This window comes from Lissotriton helveticus, chromosome 6 (assembly GCF_964261635.1).
Source record: "Lissotriton helveticus chromosome 6, aLisHel1.1, whole genome shotgun sequence".
NCBI lineage: Eukaryota > Metazoa > Chordata > Amphibia > Caudata > Salamandridae > Lissotriton > Lissotriton helveticus.
In genome coordinates this window covers 1,285,209,678-1,285,226,314 of record NC_136067.1, presented here as the reverse complement: position 1 = coordinate 1,285,226,314, position 16,637 = coordinate 1,285,209,678, and the positions used below count along the sequence as shown (strand labels likewise).

The 16,637-nt window shown below is 43.7% G+C and overlaps 1 protein-coding gene across 1 annotated transcript in view; it reads left to right on the top strand.

The window, feature by feature from the left end:
- LOC144761711 (kinesin-like protein KIF28) overlaps nucleotides 1–16,637 on the top strand; it is a 982,011-nt gene that overhangs the window by 14,589 nt on the left and 950,785 nt on the right. The window contains exon 2 of the mRNA XM_078646973.1: nucleotides 13,741–13,947. Within this exon, the coding sequence (XP_078503099.1) occupies nucleotides 13,741–13,947 (207 nt within the window). The remainder of the gene's footprint in view (nucleotides 1–13,740; nucleotides 13,948–16,637) is intronic.

Genomic DNA, 16,637 nt, shown 5'->3' with positions numbered 1-16,637 from the left:
GGTAATGCATGAATATCGCGGACTTTTCAGCGATATTCATGCATTGCGGCCGTTTTTTATCGCATTTGCGATAAACCTTGGTAATACCAAGGTTTATCTGCGGTAAAAATGGCCGCAGCTCAGCGGTAAAATTTTGTCTCTAACCAAGCAATAGCGATAATTATCGCTATTGCTTGGTAATATGCCCCAAAGAGCTTAACACGCCCCTGGCAAAATCCCTTTTCAACTGGGAAGAATTCAGTGCACTCTCCCCCGGCCCATACCTGATCATAGCTTTGTTATCCTTGGGGAGTGCCATTATTGCATGTACTAATGTGGCGTCAGCACTTCGCTCTAGCAGTGTTTACTCAAGTCTCTGACTTTACTCAACATTATGATTTAATGTCAGACCAACAGTCCAGTTTCAGACCAGGCAGAGGCACAGATTCTGCCATCATATTCATCTGGAATGATCTAAAACACAGTGGACAAAAACAGGGTAGGTGCTTTGTTGCTTCTGGATTTATCAGCTTCATTTGACACTGTCTACTACCACACATAACTGCAAAGTCTGCACAATCTTGGAATCCATGCAAATTGCCACTTGTGAGTATTTCCGTTTTGGAAGCATTTGATTTGAGATGGCTCAATGTCATCCACTGATCAACGGCTCTGAGGCAACTGAAAATATGTGAGTTTCCAATGTCTTTGAAGCTTTCCAGTTTAAGGACTATTTGTGTGTCATCTGCGTAGTTATAGCATTTAAGGTGAAATTCATTGATCAGTGCTGATAATGACTTCATGTAGAAAGCATGGGTGAAATGATAGAGCCCTTCATTATGGTTTGGACGAGAAAGGGGTGTATGGAAGACATTTGTTCTGTTTTGAAGTTAGGATGTGATCCAATCAAAAGCAGTCTCACCCATGGCAAAGTCATAGAGTCTTTGAAGTAGAGTGTCACGGTCAACTGTGTCAAAGGCAGCTGAGAGGTCCAAGAGAAGTAGTACAGTAACCCTGTTCTGTTCAACTGCGTTATTAAGGTCATCCCAGATGGCAATGAGGTCAAATTTGCGCTTCTTCCTGGATGGAATCCTGTTTGGAAGTCTGAAAGTATGGAATTATCTTCAATGAATTGTGACATCTGGGCGAATGCTGATCTTTCTATCAGTTTGCCCAGGAAGGTCCATTTGTAATTGGTCTGTACCTGTCAGAGTTAAGCTTGTCCAGGTTTGTTTTCTTTAGTAATGGGCAAATGTGTGACTTTTTATATCTTCCGGAAATATTCCCGCAGTTAAGGAATTGTTGATGATTATGCTTAGCGGTCTGGCAGCAGAAGTAGTTAGAAGAATTTTCCTGAGAGTTTATGTTGGAAATGGGTTAGAAGAGCTGACGGCAGTCCTGCTTGTTTCGACCAGGTCCATAAATTCATTTAGTGATATTTGTTAGAATGAATGCAGAGGCTGGGTTAGCCTACTCTTTCATGTTTTTTTGGGACGGGGTCAGTGCTGGTGGTATTCCTTTGCTTTAAATAGTAGGTCAACGTGTCTGCTTTGTTTGTGTAATGATTTGCCAGTTTGTTTCTGAATTCTTAAGTAATGGGATGAATTCCTTCATGGCAATTGGTCTGCAAAATCTATTGAGAATTTGATAGAATTCTTTATTTGCACATTTAACGTTTTGAATTCTGGCAGAATAGTATGTTTATTTTAGCTTTTTTGATTGCTGACTTGTATAATCTTTTACATATCTGTAGGTGAAGTTTGTCTTGCTTGGTGTTCGTTTTGAGCCAGGTGTGTTACAGTTTTCACATTTTTTGTTTTATCTCTTTTAGCTCTGTACTTCTCCAAGGTGCCCGATTTATTTTGTCCTGTTTTATTGTTCTGAGTGGTAATAGGATATTAAAAGCTTCCTATAGCTACTCATGCAGTTTTTGAATGGAATATATTGTGGCTAGATCTATTTTGAATGTTAGTTGTGTTTCTAACTGTACAAATTTGAGTTTGTTCCACGGACAATAGGTGGATGCATGTAAGGTCTGTTGCTTTGGCAAATGGTGTTTTGACCATGTGACCAGAGTAATCGTTTGAAAGGTAACTAGTTCTGTATTTACAAAAATGACATATTGCATGCTTCCAGAGATGTGTGTGGGTTTGTGGATGATCTAGTGTAGGTTCAGTGCATCTAGGCCAGTGATGATTGTTTTCAGATGGGGCATATTGGGTTTGTCAAATCAAATATTTAGGTCACCAAGAATGCGTAGGTTGGAATGTAGTGTTATCAGGTTTGAAACTGTATCTAGAAGTGTGTCTGGGAATGTTGCATTTCTAGGTGGAGGTCTGTAGAAGAGTAGGAGGTTACAGGAGGAAGATGATGTAATGTTGCATCTGGTGAAGAGGGCCTCACAACCTTGTATGGAGACCTTGTCACCTTTAGTGATATTTAATGTTTGCTTGAATACAACAGCTAGGCAACCTTCTCTTTTCCCTATACAATTTTGTGTGATAATTTGATAGTCTAGAGGAAAGGCTTCATGCAATACTCAAGCCATGTCATCTCCCAACCATGGCTTAGTTATGAAGAGTAAGTCAGGTTGTGCATCAGTTTGAAGGTTGAAGATGTGTGGCTTGTTTTTAGCGAGTGATCGATCACTGAGTAGTAGGCAGTTTCTAACATCTGTTTTGGTGATGGTGTGACTTTGGTTTGTATAAGAGCGAGCAGTATTTTGTGGACTTGTATTGGTATTAGCTGTATGAGGATGGCAAAAATGTAGCTTTTCTGGATCATATTTCTCACCCAGCAGGCTAAGAAGGCATTTTGATGTGTGTGTTGGTGGCGGAGATGGTAGTTGCGAGTGAGTTGGTGAGCTTTGTTGTTTTTGTAGAGTAGCCTTGTTGTGCAGTAGACATAGAGATGTGAAGTCGTGAAGAGAGCGGAATGATGTTTATTTTGTTTGTGTCTGTTTAGGGTGGAAGGTGTATGAGTTAGGGGTGGTGGTGCAGCATGTAGGTCATGTTGTAAGGTTCTAAATCGTCCAAAGGATGAGAGAAGATTGAAAGAGAGTTACTGTGTTTCTGTATGTGTGTTAGGTGTGGGGTAAGATAGAAAGCTTGGCATTAGAGTTGGTCTAGAGTATGTAATATGTGTGTAGTCCAGAGGGTGGGAGTGAGTGTATGTTTCTAGTTTGTGATAGAAAGTATTATAAGTAGTGTGTTTGTGGTATTTTGTTGTGCAGGTGAGTGTGGTATGGTTTGATTTTGAGGATTAGTGAGATGAGATGATAATGTAATTGTTTGAAGAAAAGTATTTATATGTAAAGTATTGTTGGTGTGTGGAAGCTGAAACATGAAGGGGGTGATGATGTGGTTTGGAAAAGAGTGTATGTGGTGTGAGAGGGAATGGGTAAGAGTTAAGTGTGTGTGTTAGATTTGATCTCTGGGAGTGGTAATATGTGTGGTAGAGTGGAGTGCAGGGGTTGCATGGTTGTGTGTTTTAGTAAAAAGGGTGTTGGTGAATGAAATGATAGCTGGCTGAATATAGGTTTGGAGGTGACAGAAAGGGGTCTGTTATGAGTTTGTAGGGGGTAGAGCTGGTGCATTGTATGAGCAGGGAGTGTACATCTGGATGGGATAAATTTATATATAGTGTGGATTTGGGTTGTGTTGACTTTCCTCTTGTTACCACTGCACCGATTTTGCGACCCCTGGCATAAGGGATGGCAAATTCAGTGCCTATATGTATATTAGTGCTGCACCCTTCTCTTTTCTTTTTTCCTATCTGTTTTATATAATACTAATAATGAATATTAGTAGGTTATTGTGAGAAATTGAGTTGTTGGTTGAGGGCAATGCGTGCCGGGTCTCAAGCAAAATCCACAATCCTAGCCAGGGTGAACCTCAAAAAGTCACTAAATTAACCACTGCTTAACCCTCTGGTAACTTGGCACAAAAACTTTCAGGCTTAACTTAGAGACAATGTGTAAAGTATTTATGCAGTCTCAAACAGCAATAAAATGAAAACACAACCTAAATTTAGAAAAACATAGGGGAATGGAAATCATTTTTTGACACCAAAACGAAAAAGTATAAGCAGTAGAACCAGAGCCAAGAATTTTGTAAAGGTTTAAGTACAATCTGGCACCTAAAGATCAATGCACAACCTACAGACATCTAGTCACATGAGACTGGGGCAAAATCGAAAGTTATGGCAGACTGCAATGGTACCCAGATCAGATAAAAAAGTGGATTAGGCCAGGTCTCTGCTTATCTTTGGACTTAGAAGAAATTTTAAAGAAAAATATCTGAGAATGTTAAGTTTAGTGGGGCAAGGCAGCCAGCGATCTCTTTTTTAGAAGTTGAAAATCCCCAGCAGACACAGCTGCGGGCTGTAGCTGACAAGGACTCCCCGATGCCGGATATCCTTTCGAAGAGGAGAGGCTGAATAGGAGTTTCTGCTGCAGAGAACAATGTAGAGGGATCTACAGCAAAGTCAGGGAGTCCATCAATGAACCTTGGGTGGATCTGTAGGCTGGTAGGTCCCGGTCACATTCCAGCTCTCAGAACATGTTTGACAGGTAATGTTCTTCGCACCACTTAGATAGTCAAGACTCACTTCAGGCTGGTTCAAGGTGCACTTTAAAAGTTGTTACAACTTTTTGTGTCCCTGTAGCTCTGGACAAGAGGCTAGCAAACTAGCCCTTGGATTCAATATAGTGGTCTTGGGGTTCAGGTCAAAAACCGGTCTCAAGAAGAAAAACAGTTCTCTGAGGGTACGGGCAGGCTTCAGCCAGCAGGGCAGTCCCCTGAAGAACATCACAGGCCACAAGCAGCAAGGCAGTCCTCTGAGACTCTTGCCTAGGTCCAGATGTGAACTGAGGAATAGTTCTGAAGGTCCTATTTTTATATCTGGTACCATCGTTGGCAATGTGTGGATTGTTAGTGGTATGGGATAAAGGGGTGTTTTGTTTGTGACTGAAGGTGTCATTGTGTGGTAGTTTGGGTAGAAGGGTATATAAATGTGGTGTGTGGTGTTTTTTGGTCATTGTTGAAATGGTGAATTGTGGTTAGTGTATGCCTGTAGCAAATGAGCGGAGTGCATTTGCTGTGAGTGTATTAATATGTTTGTGGATGTGGATAGGTTGAGGTGGTTTCTGATGAATGGAAAAAATGGGGAGCATTTCTGACCCTAGATCAGACCTTTCCCAAACAGGCAAATTCCCTTAGCCTCAACACCTAAGCCTTGACACCCTGAGCCCTGAGATTAAATAGCCCTAGTGGTCAGGTGATACTTTTGGCCAATGTAAACCCTAACCCTGACCAAGCACAGCACTATCCCTAAGCCCTAGTACTAATAGTAGACCAATCCCTTGCAACCAATCACAACCCTAGTCCTAGCAGCCAATCAAAAACCAAACCCTAAGTCCAATAGAAACCCTAGCCCAAGGGACCAATCAGAGCACCAGACCTATCAGCAATCAGAAACCAAATCCTAAGCCCTAAGTCCAAAAGAAACCCTAGCCCCGGGGACCAATCAAAGCACCAGACCTATCAGTCATTCAAAAACCTAACGCTAAGCCCTAAACCTAATAGTAACTCTAGACCCAGTGACCAATCATAGCACCAGACCTGTTAGATATTCAGAAACCTAACCCTAATCCCTAAGCCCAGTAGAAAAAGCAGATACAGGAACCAATCAGAGCACAGCTATAGCGTCCAATAGTAAACTTATTATAAGGAGCGTGTGATCTCAAGCACAAGCCAGGGAACAGTGAGCTGCTCCTGAAGAACAGAATCTCCTTGGGTACAGACAGGCTCAATCCACACTTCGCTGGTCCTGGTTCACCCTGCAGGTAGGCCCAAATCTAAGCCACTTAGGAACTGCTGTTTGCACACTTCAACAATATCTTTTTCTATCCAAATACAAAATGTACATACATTTTCCAAACACAGTTTTAAACCTTAAAGCAGATTCAGCAGTCTCATAAACACTCTGGGGATGTAGTTTGCCTTTTTTTACTTATAAAAGACCCAAAAGAAAGGTGGGGGGTTGCCCTTACATGCCGAAGTATAGAACAGGGGAAACTAGGACAGACTTTCAAACAGTCACAGTTAGAAAAACAGCAGATTATCAGTACCAAATTCACAGAAACCAAGAGTTCAATTTCAACAGTCACGAGCAAAAAACACTGTTTTCAACAGTACCAATTGCACTCAGGACAAGAGATTAAACTCAAACAGCCACTGGTAGAAAAACAGCATTTTTAAAGATTCATAAACACAGCACAAGTCTGTGTTCTTACCACCTTCTCTGTTGTTTGACCACTGGGCTCTGCAGGGGACTGAGAGGCTGGGGCTACAAGATCGAGTTGCCCTGCACTAACCTTATGGGATACTGCAGATGGGGAGAGGGCTCAGGGGTGCTTCGGAGCAATCCTCAGCTTACAACTTACGATTTGGAAACAAACAGTAAACTGTTTTGATATGTAGGCAAGCTAAGAACGGCTGACCTATGGTTTGCCGTGACATTATATAGTTCTGTACTTGCATATATGTCACAGTTATGGACCACCAATACTAAGACTATAATATGTGGTGTTCAGCAGCAAATTATAACTTATACCTCTTAACTTCATGCAAGACATATCTGCTATGAAGGTTGTCCATGCCCACCACTGTACAGCCTAAAATGCAAGCATCACCAAATGAATAGGCATGGAATAACTGAGGAGACCTATCACACACTGCTGGACAATGCGTAGGACTTTAATAGTCTACCACTCCAGGTCCCAAATATCTGTACAATCTGACCACTTCTTTACATCTCACAGGCACTCAGATATGGGATGATAATAAAAATGAACATCCCAACAGATCTCGCCACTTTTCTCTTCCTCCAGCCAAGCCAGCTCGGTACCCCAGCCATACACAAAATCTCAGATTGGACAACTCAGTGCAGTAATCACCTAAGCAGACTATTTCATAAGAAACAGCATAAAAAGACCTGCAGAGCTGTTAAAATCTACAAGCATACTGAAAACCGTGCAAGTGCGTGTCTAACTCTCAGACTTCGTCATCCAACAAACAGCTTCTCGCAGCATCCCATAACATGATCATCACACCTCAGTGGTCATCACGTATGACATGGAAAATATTCCCACATAGGCTCAAAACAAAAACAACATCCATCCAACCACATACCATACACTGTGTAACGTGCTACCCAGGTACGCAATAGCTTCATTCAACACAGCACTTAGGGGTGGTAAGCGCTATATAAATGCTGCAATGCATAGAATTCCCAACATCGTACACTGACCTTAATGTGCCTGTGACCTGTGGTGGCCTACGTTTCATCACCTGGTCTTGTCTCAATTTGTGATAGAGAAGAATAGAGAACTAGAGCTCTTACCGGTGAATGGTCTCCACTAGCCACCATGCCACTTTGCTTCTGTGGGGAAGAATGTGTTTTTAATGCCCTTTTTAGGTCTCGCCCTGCGATTGCAGGCCAAAGGCCTGCTGTCGCAGAGCGAGACTATTGTCATCATTCTGGCTTTCAATGACTGAAAGGGAGAGGACAACAGACTGTCACGAGCACGCAGCAGCAGCAGCCTGCCGGGATCAGGTCGCGCGCGTCAACACGCGCTCCGATTCCGGCAGGCTCTTCACAACACACATACAGCCCCCCCCCCCCCTTCCCCCCCATACACACACACACACACATACATACATACAGAACCCCCTCCCCTCCCGCATACACACACGCACGCGCACACATACGCAGACAACCCCCGGCACTTACACACACATCCCCTACCTCCTCTCGGCGTCTTCGCGCTCCCTTGCCCCGCTCCTCTGGTGTGCGCGTGCACCACTAGTTTCGATTCCTGCGTCGGCTCCTCTCACCGCAGGTTTCTAGTTAAACAGCCAATCAGGAGGCAGAACTCCTTTCAGAAATGCTCCCTCTCTGGTCCGCTATACATTTCACTTCTCACCGCTCGAGTCCAGTCTGTCTTTTATTTTTGTGGCGATTTCACTCGCACGTCATTTCAAACCGGCGTCTTCCCGGTTTCTCCATACTCGTTTACTTCGTGAGCACAATTCCTTTATCGCGGATGCACGTTAATTCCATGTAGAGCGGGTAAGCACTAATTTAAACTTGCGGGCATGAAGGAATTTATTAACATGGTTATTGTTTGGCACGTTGGTACAAGTATCGTTTTCCTTTTCTATTTCTTGTTTTAGTATCAGATAGTGCAAGATCGATGTCACCAAAAGTCTGCCAGCATGCTGCTGTAAAAAATATGACAGGACATGTAATAAGTGCCCCTGAAGTCCGAGAATAGGTTCTGCTAACAATATATGTATGCAGCTGGCATGTTAACTGCATAATAATAAGTTTTGAGTACTAGATCACCTGAGAAAGCAACAGTGTCAGAAACGATGGTGAACGGTCTCAAGGCGATCCGAAAATGGACTAAGTTTGATATGGAAAGGAGAATACTGGATAAATGCTAAGGACAGCTCAAGAAGCATGGTAAGTAAAAGAGGAAGGCCGGGTGCCAGAGACGCAGTGTGATTTTGACAGTAATAGGGAATAATCTTAACTTCAGCTGTAGGAGACTGGAGAGGAGCCCATCCTGAGCATTACAATTCGGATTTATGGCATGCTGCACTTTAGAATGTCTTCATTTATTTAAGCCTGTTTAAAGGGGGGCCCAGGTTGAAAATAAACAGGGTCGCTGGAGATTGTTTTTTGTAACTGGTCAAGTTTGGAGTCTTTTTGAGGAAATGCTGTGCAGTGGAAATATTACTCTGTACCTCAGATATCAACGACAATGTTCAGGGGAGTGAAAGGTGGGGGCAGCCACGAGATATTACAACGACATTTCTGTCTCACATAGAACTTCACCGTTAAGGGCATGGTCAAGAAAAAATATCAGATAACAGGATTGGCTCACATTTTCCCCTGCCCACCATTACTAGCATGTCTGCCAATTACAGAGGGACTGCAGGTAATCCTGCACACTTTACTTGAACTGCTAAAAACGACTGGTGTCTTTGGCAAACTTTTGATGCAGAGACTTCGAAAGTAATAACCAACAGAAGGTATTTCTAATGGTTATCAACAAAAATAAGCTACGGCGCAGGTTAAAATGTACTTAGATTGACCAGAATTAACACATTTGTGGTTTAATTTCAAAGAAAAAATGTCTAGTTTAGTAGCAGCATGAACTGATTTTGAGTGACACCTAGGAAAATTAGGGGTACATTTTTTTTTAAGGTCTCGCCTAACCCATCGCGTTAGCGATGCTTTGGTGAGATATGAAGTAAGGGGCTTTCAAAAGTGCTCCCAAAGTGTGCAGGGTACAGTGCATGTGCGCTGGGCGGGCGCACCATTTGTCAGCCTGCAGCCTTTGGGAGCCCTTTCGCGGCCGCTTTGATGTTCTCAGTGAGCCGCGCGGCCACTGAGAACATCAAAGCGGCCGCGAAAGTGATCACCATTTGCCACCCGAAGCCCTCACTTTACTGCTTTGCTTGTTTACATTACGATTGATGCTTGCTCTGGGTGAACTCAACTTGAAGGTATTGAAGCACTTTTTTCCCGGCAGCTCTGTATGTTGCATTACATTTAATAAACAACTTGTGGCTAGCGCTTAATGTCCCTTTATATTCAGCATGTGTTAGGCACTTCACTTGTGGCACAAACGTGTGGAGTGCTTCCCCCACTTTGGCAGAAGTGTGCAGCTTGTGCAAAGCACTTACCCCACTTCAAAAAGGAAACAGGAGCATTCCGAAGATAGTGCATGGTGAGTCCTTTGTCTGCTTCTGACCAACATGATTCCAAAGATAAGTGCGCACGCCATACTTTTTACAATGATCAGCATTTAAGATGGCTGGCATTCCATTGGAACACACAACTATTATGGATTCCAAAGCAGCCTGGCTATCTTTTTTGCTTTGGGGCATTTAAACTAAATGCTTGCGTTCATGCTGCAGACCGCACCTCCTGTCATTCTAAGGGGTGTGGGATGCTCGGCTCCAAAGAGGTGCCACCGTGATGAAAAGGTGAGTTGCAGATCCCTGCAAAAATCAGCAAACTTAGTATTTTTGACAGAAGATTCCAACCACTCGCTAAAACCTCACCTCTGGTGATGCCTGCGCACGAACACTGGCTCTCACACCACTACTGCAACATACTCACACACACCCACACCACCACATACACTTCTTACAACAAACAACACATATACTATAACCTTGCACAAGCTTGTTTCGTTTGCTTTCAGCACTCTTTAGGAGCGCATGTCTTTTTTTGGTCTTTCCTTGCCATCTGCTGCTTGCCCATTCACATCCCTGCCCCCCCTTCTCTATGTTACTCTTCCAACTAAATGCTTTTTGCCCCTATTTGTTTACATCCCCAACACCCAGCTCCTCCATTGCTGCTTCCTCTGGGCCTCTTCCCACTGCAAACAAAACAAGCATTGGTATAGCCAGTAGGTCTCGCTTTTGGGACCTTCTAAGTATTTTCTGATGGAGAGAGAGTCATTTTTTTAGACCCCCCTCTTCTTTCTCTCCCTCTGTCGCTACCTCTCCCACTCCCATTTCCCCTTCCCACCCCTCCTTCCCTCACTCTCTTGCTCTCTTCCTTCACTCTTTCTTTTTCTCCCTCTCTCCTCTTCCCTCCCTCCCTTCTCTCTCTCTCTCTCTTTCTCCCCCTCCTTCTCACCTCCCCTCTCTCCTCCCTCTCTCGACCCTTCCTTCTGTCTCTCTTGCTCCCTCTCCCGTTCCCTCTGTCCATCTCTTGGCCCTTCCTTTTCTCTCTCTCTCTCTCCCTCCCTCCCTCCCTCCTTCTTCCCTCCCCATACTCCCTCTCTCTGTCTCCCCTTCCTTCTCTCTCTCTCTCTCTCGCCCTCTTGCCTCCCCTCCCTACCTCACTCTCCCTCCCCCTTCCTTCTCTTTCTCTCTCCCTCACCCTTCTCCCTTTCCTTCTGTCTATCTCTCATATATTCCGTGCTTTTCAGGCACATTTGCGAAATATACTTTTGTGACCTCTGTCCATGAAACTAGGGTGAATTTTCCCTTGTAGTTGCATACTTGATCTAACACGGTTGTTTCTGTAGTGAGAAGATAAGAGCGCACGTTCCCCGAATGTCTGAACTGGGTTCTGTGATTGGTTGTAAGGTGGAACACAAACAAAGGCAGAAGTTATACAGTGATGTTTCCCATATGCTGTTAAATGAGAAGGGGATGTTGATGAATAAACACGTTACAAATCTGCCCCACTCCACGCAAATATTCGACAAACACATAGTTTAAATACATAGGGTAACCTTGGGGAGATACTAAAAAAATACACTATTGGGTAGAACTTAGGCGCACACACGCTTCAGTGATCAATGCTTTTCACCTTACTCCTTCTAAGGATAAAGAGGTAAGGAGGACGGAAGGAAGGTTACTCAATAGGGGAGAAATTAAGACTGCAATTAACACTTTAGAAGCCAGCGGCATACCGAGAGAGCCTTGTTTTAAGGCATGAGTTGTGCCCTGGACTCTGCCTCCCAACAAATCGACTCCCAGCCTCACTATCTCTCTCTTCTCGGTCTCCCCTTGCCCTGGTGGACTCTTAATCAAATCTAGCACATCTTTGAAGAGTTGAGTACAGATGGCTGTTCCCTTTATCGCATCGCTGGGCCTCCTGACCCGAACCCAAGCTAACCCGGAACTGTCACCGCCCCAGGCACAGAGTAGCTTCAGCAGAGCCAAATGGACAGCAAGCCTTACCCACCCCCCCTCCACTCACGATGAACGTGCCTATTTACAGCCTCCGCCGCATAGCTGGGTTTTTCATAAACTATCCCCGCCCGTGTCTGCCACACTGCTTGCGTTGTATTGCTATTGCAGCAGTACTGTATATCGCAAACAAACCTGGTCGAAAGGCAGCTGCTGATGCCACAGCTGTTTCGTCACGGGGCAAGCCTCCACGTTCACTTCTCTAAAACGTGCATGCAATTAAACTAAAATCCCAGCTATTTTAGGGCAAAACCGTGAACCAACCCATCTGAATTGAAGAGGTTTCAATGCTTTGCTGCTGTCCGTTTGACTTACAACGTGCTTTCTCTTTCCACAAACTCGATGTTTGTGTTCCTTTATTTTGATATGCTTTAAGTATTACTGTCACACACACAATACCAAACACACAACCACACACACATGCACACACAAGCAACCACAAACACAAGCAACCACACACACACACAACACCACACACACACACAACCACACACACAACCACACCTTCAGTGCACACTTTCACCAGACATAGACACCATCAGTCGTCAGTGCACGCTTCCACCAGGCACACACACACCACCAGCCGTCAGTGCACGCTTTCACCGGGCACAAACACCACCAGCCGTCACTGCCCGCTTCCACCAGGCACACACACCACCAGCCGTCACAGTGCATGCTTTCACCAGGCGCGCACACACACCACCAGCCGTCAGAGCACACTTTCACCAGGCACACACACACACCACCAGCCGTCAGTGCACGCTTTCACCAGGCACACACACACACACCACCAGCCATCAGTGCACGTTTTCACCAGGCACACCCACCCCCAGCCATCAGTGCACAATTTCTACACGCACACACACCACCAGCCATCAGTGCACACATCAATTGTTAACGCATCCACAATTAACTATTGTAGCAATCGCAGTATGGCACACTTTACTTTTAAACCTATCCATCTAAAGCGCAGCATGCCACCATTGCTACAAAAATAAACATCTTTTTGGCCTACAATTTATAGACTTTTGTTGCAATTGGTGTTGCAATATTTAGCAATGCCAATAGCTCAAACGTAATTAATGCGAGACCTAATGCATTGCAAATGCTTGTTGAGGTCTGTGTTCCCCAAGCACAGGTGGGGCCAAATATACTAATATACTGTTTGCAAATTGCACACCAAATTTTTGTGATCACTATCTGATTTTGTGAGCTGACCTGTGTATGACTCGCAAGATCACCATTTGCAGGGAGCGGCAGAAAAATCTGTCTAATGACCGTTAATTAGGCCAGTTGCAGTTTCCCTCTCCTCTACGATTGACTATTAATACAGGGCTGGTGACCTTCGGGTGACAGCAAATCACCATCTCCGTGTTTACATTTCCAAACTGATTTTTTTTATTGCAGCACATGTTCCTTGAAGGAACCAGTGGTACTTAAAAAAAAATAAAAAGGTTTCCATGATCCTAAAAGAAGAAAGGGTCCCAAAGAGACCCCATCTCTTTTTGAATCAGGTACCTCCTCGCTTGGAGGTGTCGGTAACTGTACAATGGTTGGCAACCAGAATTGTTGTTGCAAACCTTTGATATATTGCATACCAAATTGCAATTGGGAATGCCCCTTTTTTGGTTCTTTCAAATTTCGAACCAGTATGGATTGCAAAACCCTTTTCATGAGTCAGAAAAATTGTACCCACTCATGAAATGGTTTTTGTACATTACAAAAAAGAACTTCGTTTTTTGTGATTCTCAGGGGTGGAATCACAAAATCCGGCAGTACATCTCTCCCTTGGAGATTACTAATCCAACTGCAACACAATCCCAAAACACTTGACTGATAACTGGCCTCTCAGGGCATTATGCACCATAGAACAAACATTTCTTAATATTCAGAAAATATCAACTGAAATCTCAAAAACCAACAATTTCACATTTTTGGACTGCATGACAAGTTTCTGTTTTCTTTCTCTCTACAGAAAAGAGTATTTTGTGACCTCGGACAGGGGGTTCTGAACAATGCTTGGCAAGGCTATAATGCAACTCTCTTGGCCTATGGGCAGACCGGCTCTGGGAAGAGCTATTCTATGATTGGATATGGCGCCAACAGGGGCATAATCCCAATTATCTGTGAAGAGCTCTTTAAAGCAATTCAAAACAACCAGGACAAAACAAAGCAATACCAGGTAAATGTCGAGTTGCTTAAACTAGTATCCGATGATGTACATAACAAAGTGCTTACTTCCAGTTTCTTATCTCTAATGGATGCCATTTAGGAGTTGTAACTGCAGCCCCTGACTTTCCTCTTGTTACCACTGCACCGATTTTGCGACCCCTGGCATCAGGGATGGCAAATTCAGTGCCTATATGTATATTAGTGCTGCACCCTTCTCTTTTCTTTTTTCCTATCTGTTTTATATAATACTAATAATGAATAGTAGTAGGTTATTGTGAGAAATTGAGTTGTTGGTTGAGGGCAATGCGAGCCGGGTCTCAAGCAAAATCCACAATCCTAGCCAGGGTGAACCTCAAAAAGTCACTAAATTAACCACTGCTTAACCTTCTGGTAGCTTGGCACAAAAACTTTCAGGCTTAACTTAGAGACAATGTGTAAAGTATTTATGCAGTCTCAAACAGCAATAAAATGAAAACACAAACTAAATTTATAAAAACAGAGGGGAATGGAATTCAGTTTTTTGACACCAGAACGAAAACATATAAGCAGTAGAACCAGAGCCAAGAATTTTGTAAAGGTTTAAGTGCAATCTGGCACTAAAGATCAATGCACAACCTACAGACATCTAGTCACATGAGACTGGGGCAAAATCGAAAGTTATGGCAGACTGCAATGGTACCCAGATCAGATAAAAAAAGTTGATTAGGCCAGGTCTCTGCTTATCTTTGGACTTAGAAGAAATTTTAAAGAAAAATATCTGAGAAGGTTAAGTTTAGCGGGGCAAGGCAGCCAGCGATCTCTTTTTTAGAAGTTGAAAATCCCCAGCGGACACAGCTGCGGGCTGTAGCTGACAAGGACTCCCCGATGCCAGATATCCTTTCGAAGAGGAGAGGCTGAATAGGAGTTTCTGCTGCAGAGAACAATGTAGAGGGATCTACGGCGAATTCAGGCAGTCCGTCAATGAACCTTGGGTGGATCCGTAGGCAGGTAGGTCCCAGTCACATTCCAGTTCTCAGAACATGTTTGACAGGAAATTTTCTTTTCACCACTTAGATGGTCAAGACTCACTTCCGGCTGGTTCAAAGTGCACTTTAAAAGTTGTTACAACTTTTTGTGTCCCTGTAGCTCTGGACAAGAGGCTAGCAAACTAGCCCTTGGATTCAATATAGTGGTCTTGGGGTTCAGGTAAAAAAAAGGTCTCAAGAAGAAAAACAGTTCTCTGAGGGTACGGGCAGGCTTCAGCCAGCAGGGCAGTCCTCTGAAGAACATCACAGGCCACAAGCAGCAAGGCAGTCCTCTGAAACTCTTGCCTAGGTCCAGATGTGAACTGAGGAATAGGTCTGAAGGTCCTATTTTTATATCTGATGCCATCTTTGAAGTGGGGGAAACGTCTGAAGTTTTCTCCTCACAGGTGGCCCTGGAATTTCCTGCCTCCCTGCCCAGACTCCACAGGGACTGGAATCCCAAAAATCTAATGTGCAGTTCTTTGTGTTTCTGCTGAGATAGCTCCTTTAAAGTATAAGTGGGGCTGTGCACAGCTCTGCCCCTTCCATCCTGCAAGGATGGCCCATACTGACAACCCCTTTGTGTGACCGTCTAGGAGGTATACACGCAAAGCAACTGCAAGTCAAACCTCGTCATGGTAACCCAGGATATAGGCTGCAAGCCCCAAATGGTTATAAGAAAAAAATGCACAAAACAAGTGCCAAAGGCCTGGAGGGTGGAGAGGATCTTTCGCAGTATTGGAAGAGGAATGGAAAGCATAAGTCCTCCCAACTTAGTATCAACAATTCAAAGAAGTAGCCCACCCAGTAGAGATATCGGCTAGGCACAGTTCTCTAGTCAGGAAGTCTCATCAGATGTTGCTAATATACATGGGAGCAATTCCTTTTTGTATGGTAACCCTCACACACTCTAGTAGTGTCATGCTTCATAATCAGGTTCACCCTGGCTCCTAAAGGCCAGGGTGGGTTCCACCGTATTCCAGAGAGCGCTTTAGAGAAAAGGCCAGGGGGGTAAAGATTAAAAATCCTCCCGGTACTCCAAGTATCCCTTTAATATGGAGTGACATGGGATATTATACCAAGAATGGTAGGGTATCTTAAGGATATAATGGTCCTATGACCCAACAAACATTGCCAACATGTTTCAGCCGATATCTCTACTGGTTGGGATATTTCTTTGAATTGTAGAACAAGAAAATGTAAACTTTCTAAAAGTGACCTTTGTGGGATGGTGAATTAAAATCCAACTTTACCATGAAAGAGGATTTTAAATTACAATTGTTTAGACACCAAACAGGACATTTCTACCTGTGCCCAAACACAAGTTACCATTTAATAACTGTAATAAAATAACCCAAAAATAATATGGGAGAGGTAGTCCTCCCATAGTGAATAAAGAATTTGTGAGTTTTTTGGTACCGGTACAATAAAACATAATGGTACATGTCCAACTTTTTTTAATACAATGCATCCTCCTCTATGGTTTGTTTAGACCCTTTCCTAGGAGTGAATTATCTGTATTAAATTCTTGGCCTAGTCGAATTGGCAATTAAAAACTACACTCATGCTCCAATGACAGGTCTGAGAAATGTTTTAGAGGGCTCCTTAATTGGGTGGCACAATAGGTGCTATAGGCCCACTGGTAGGTTTAATTTACCAGCCCTGGGTATGTGGTATACTACTTTAGTAGGGACTC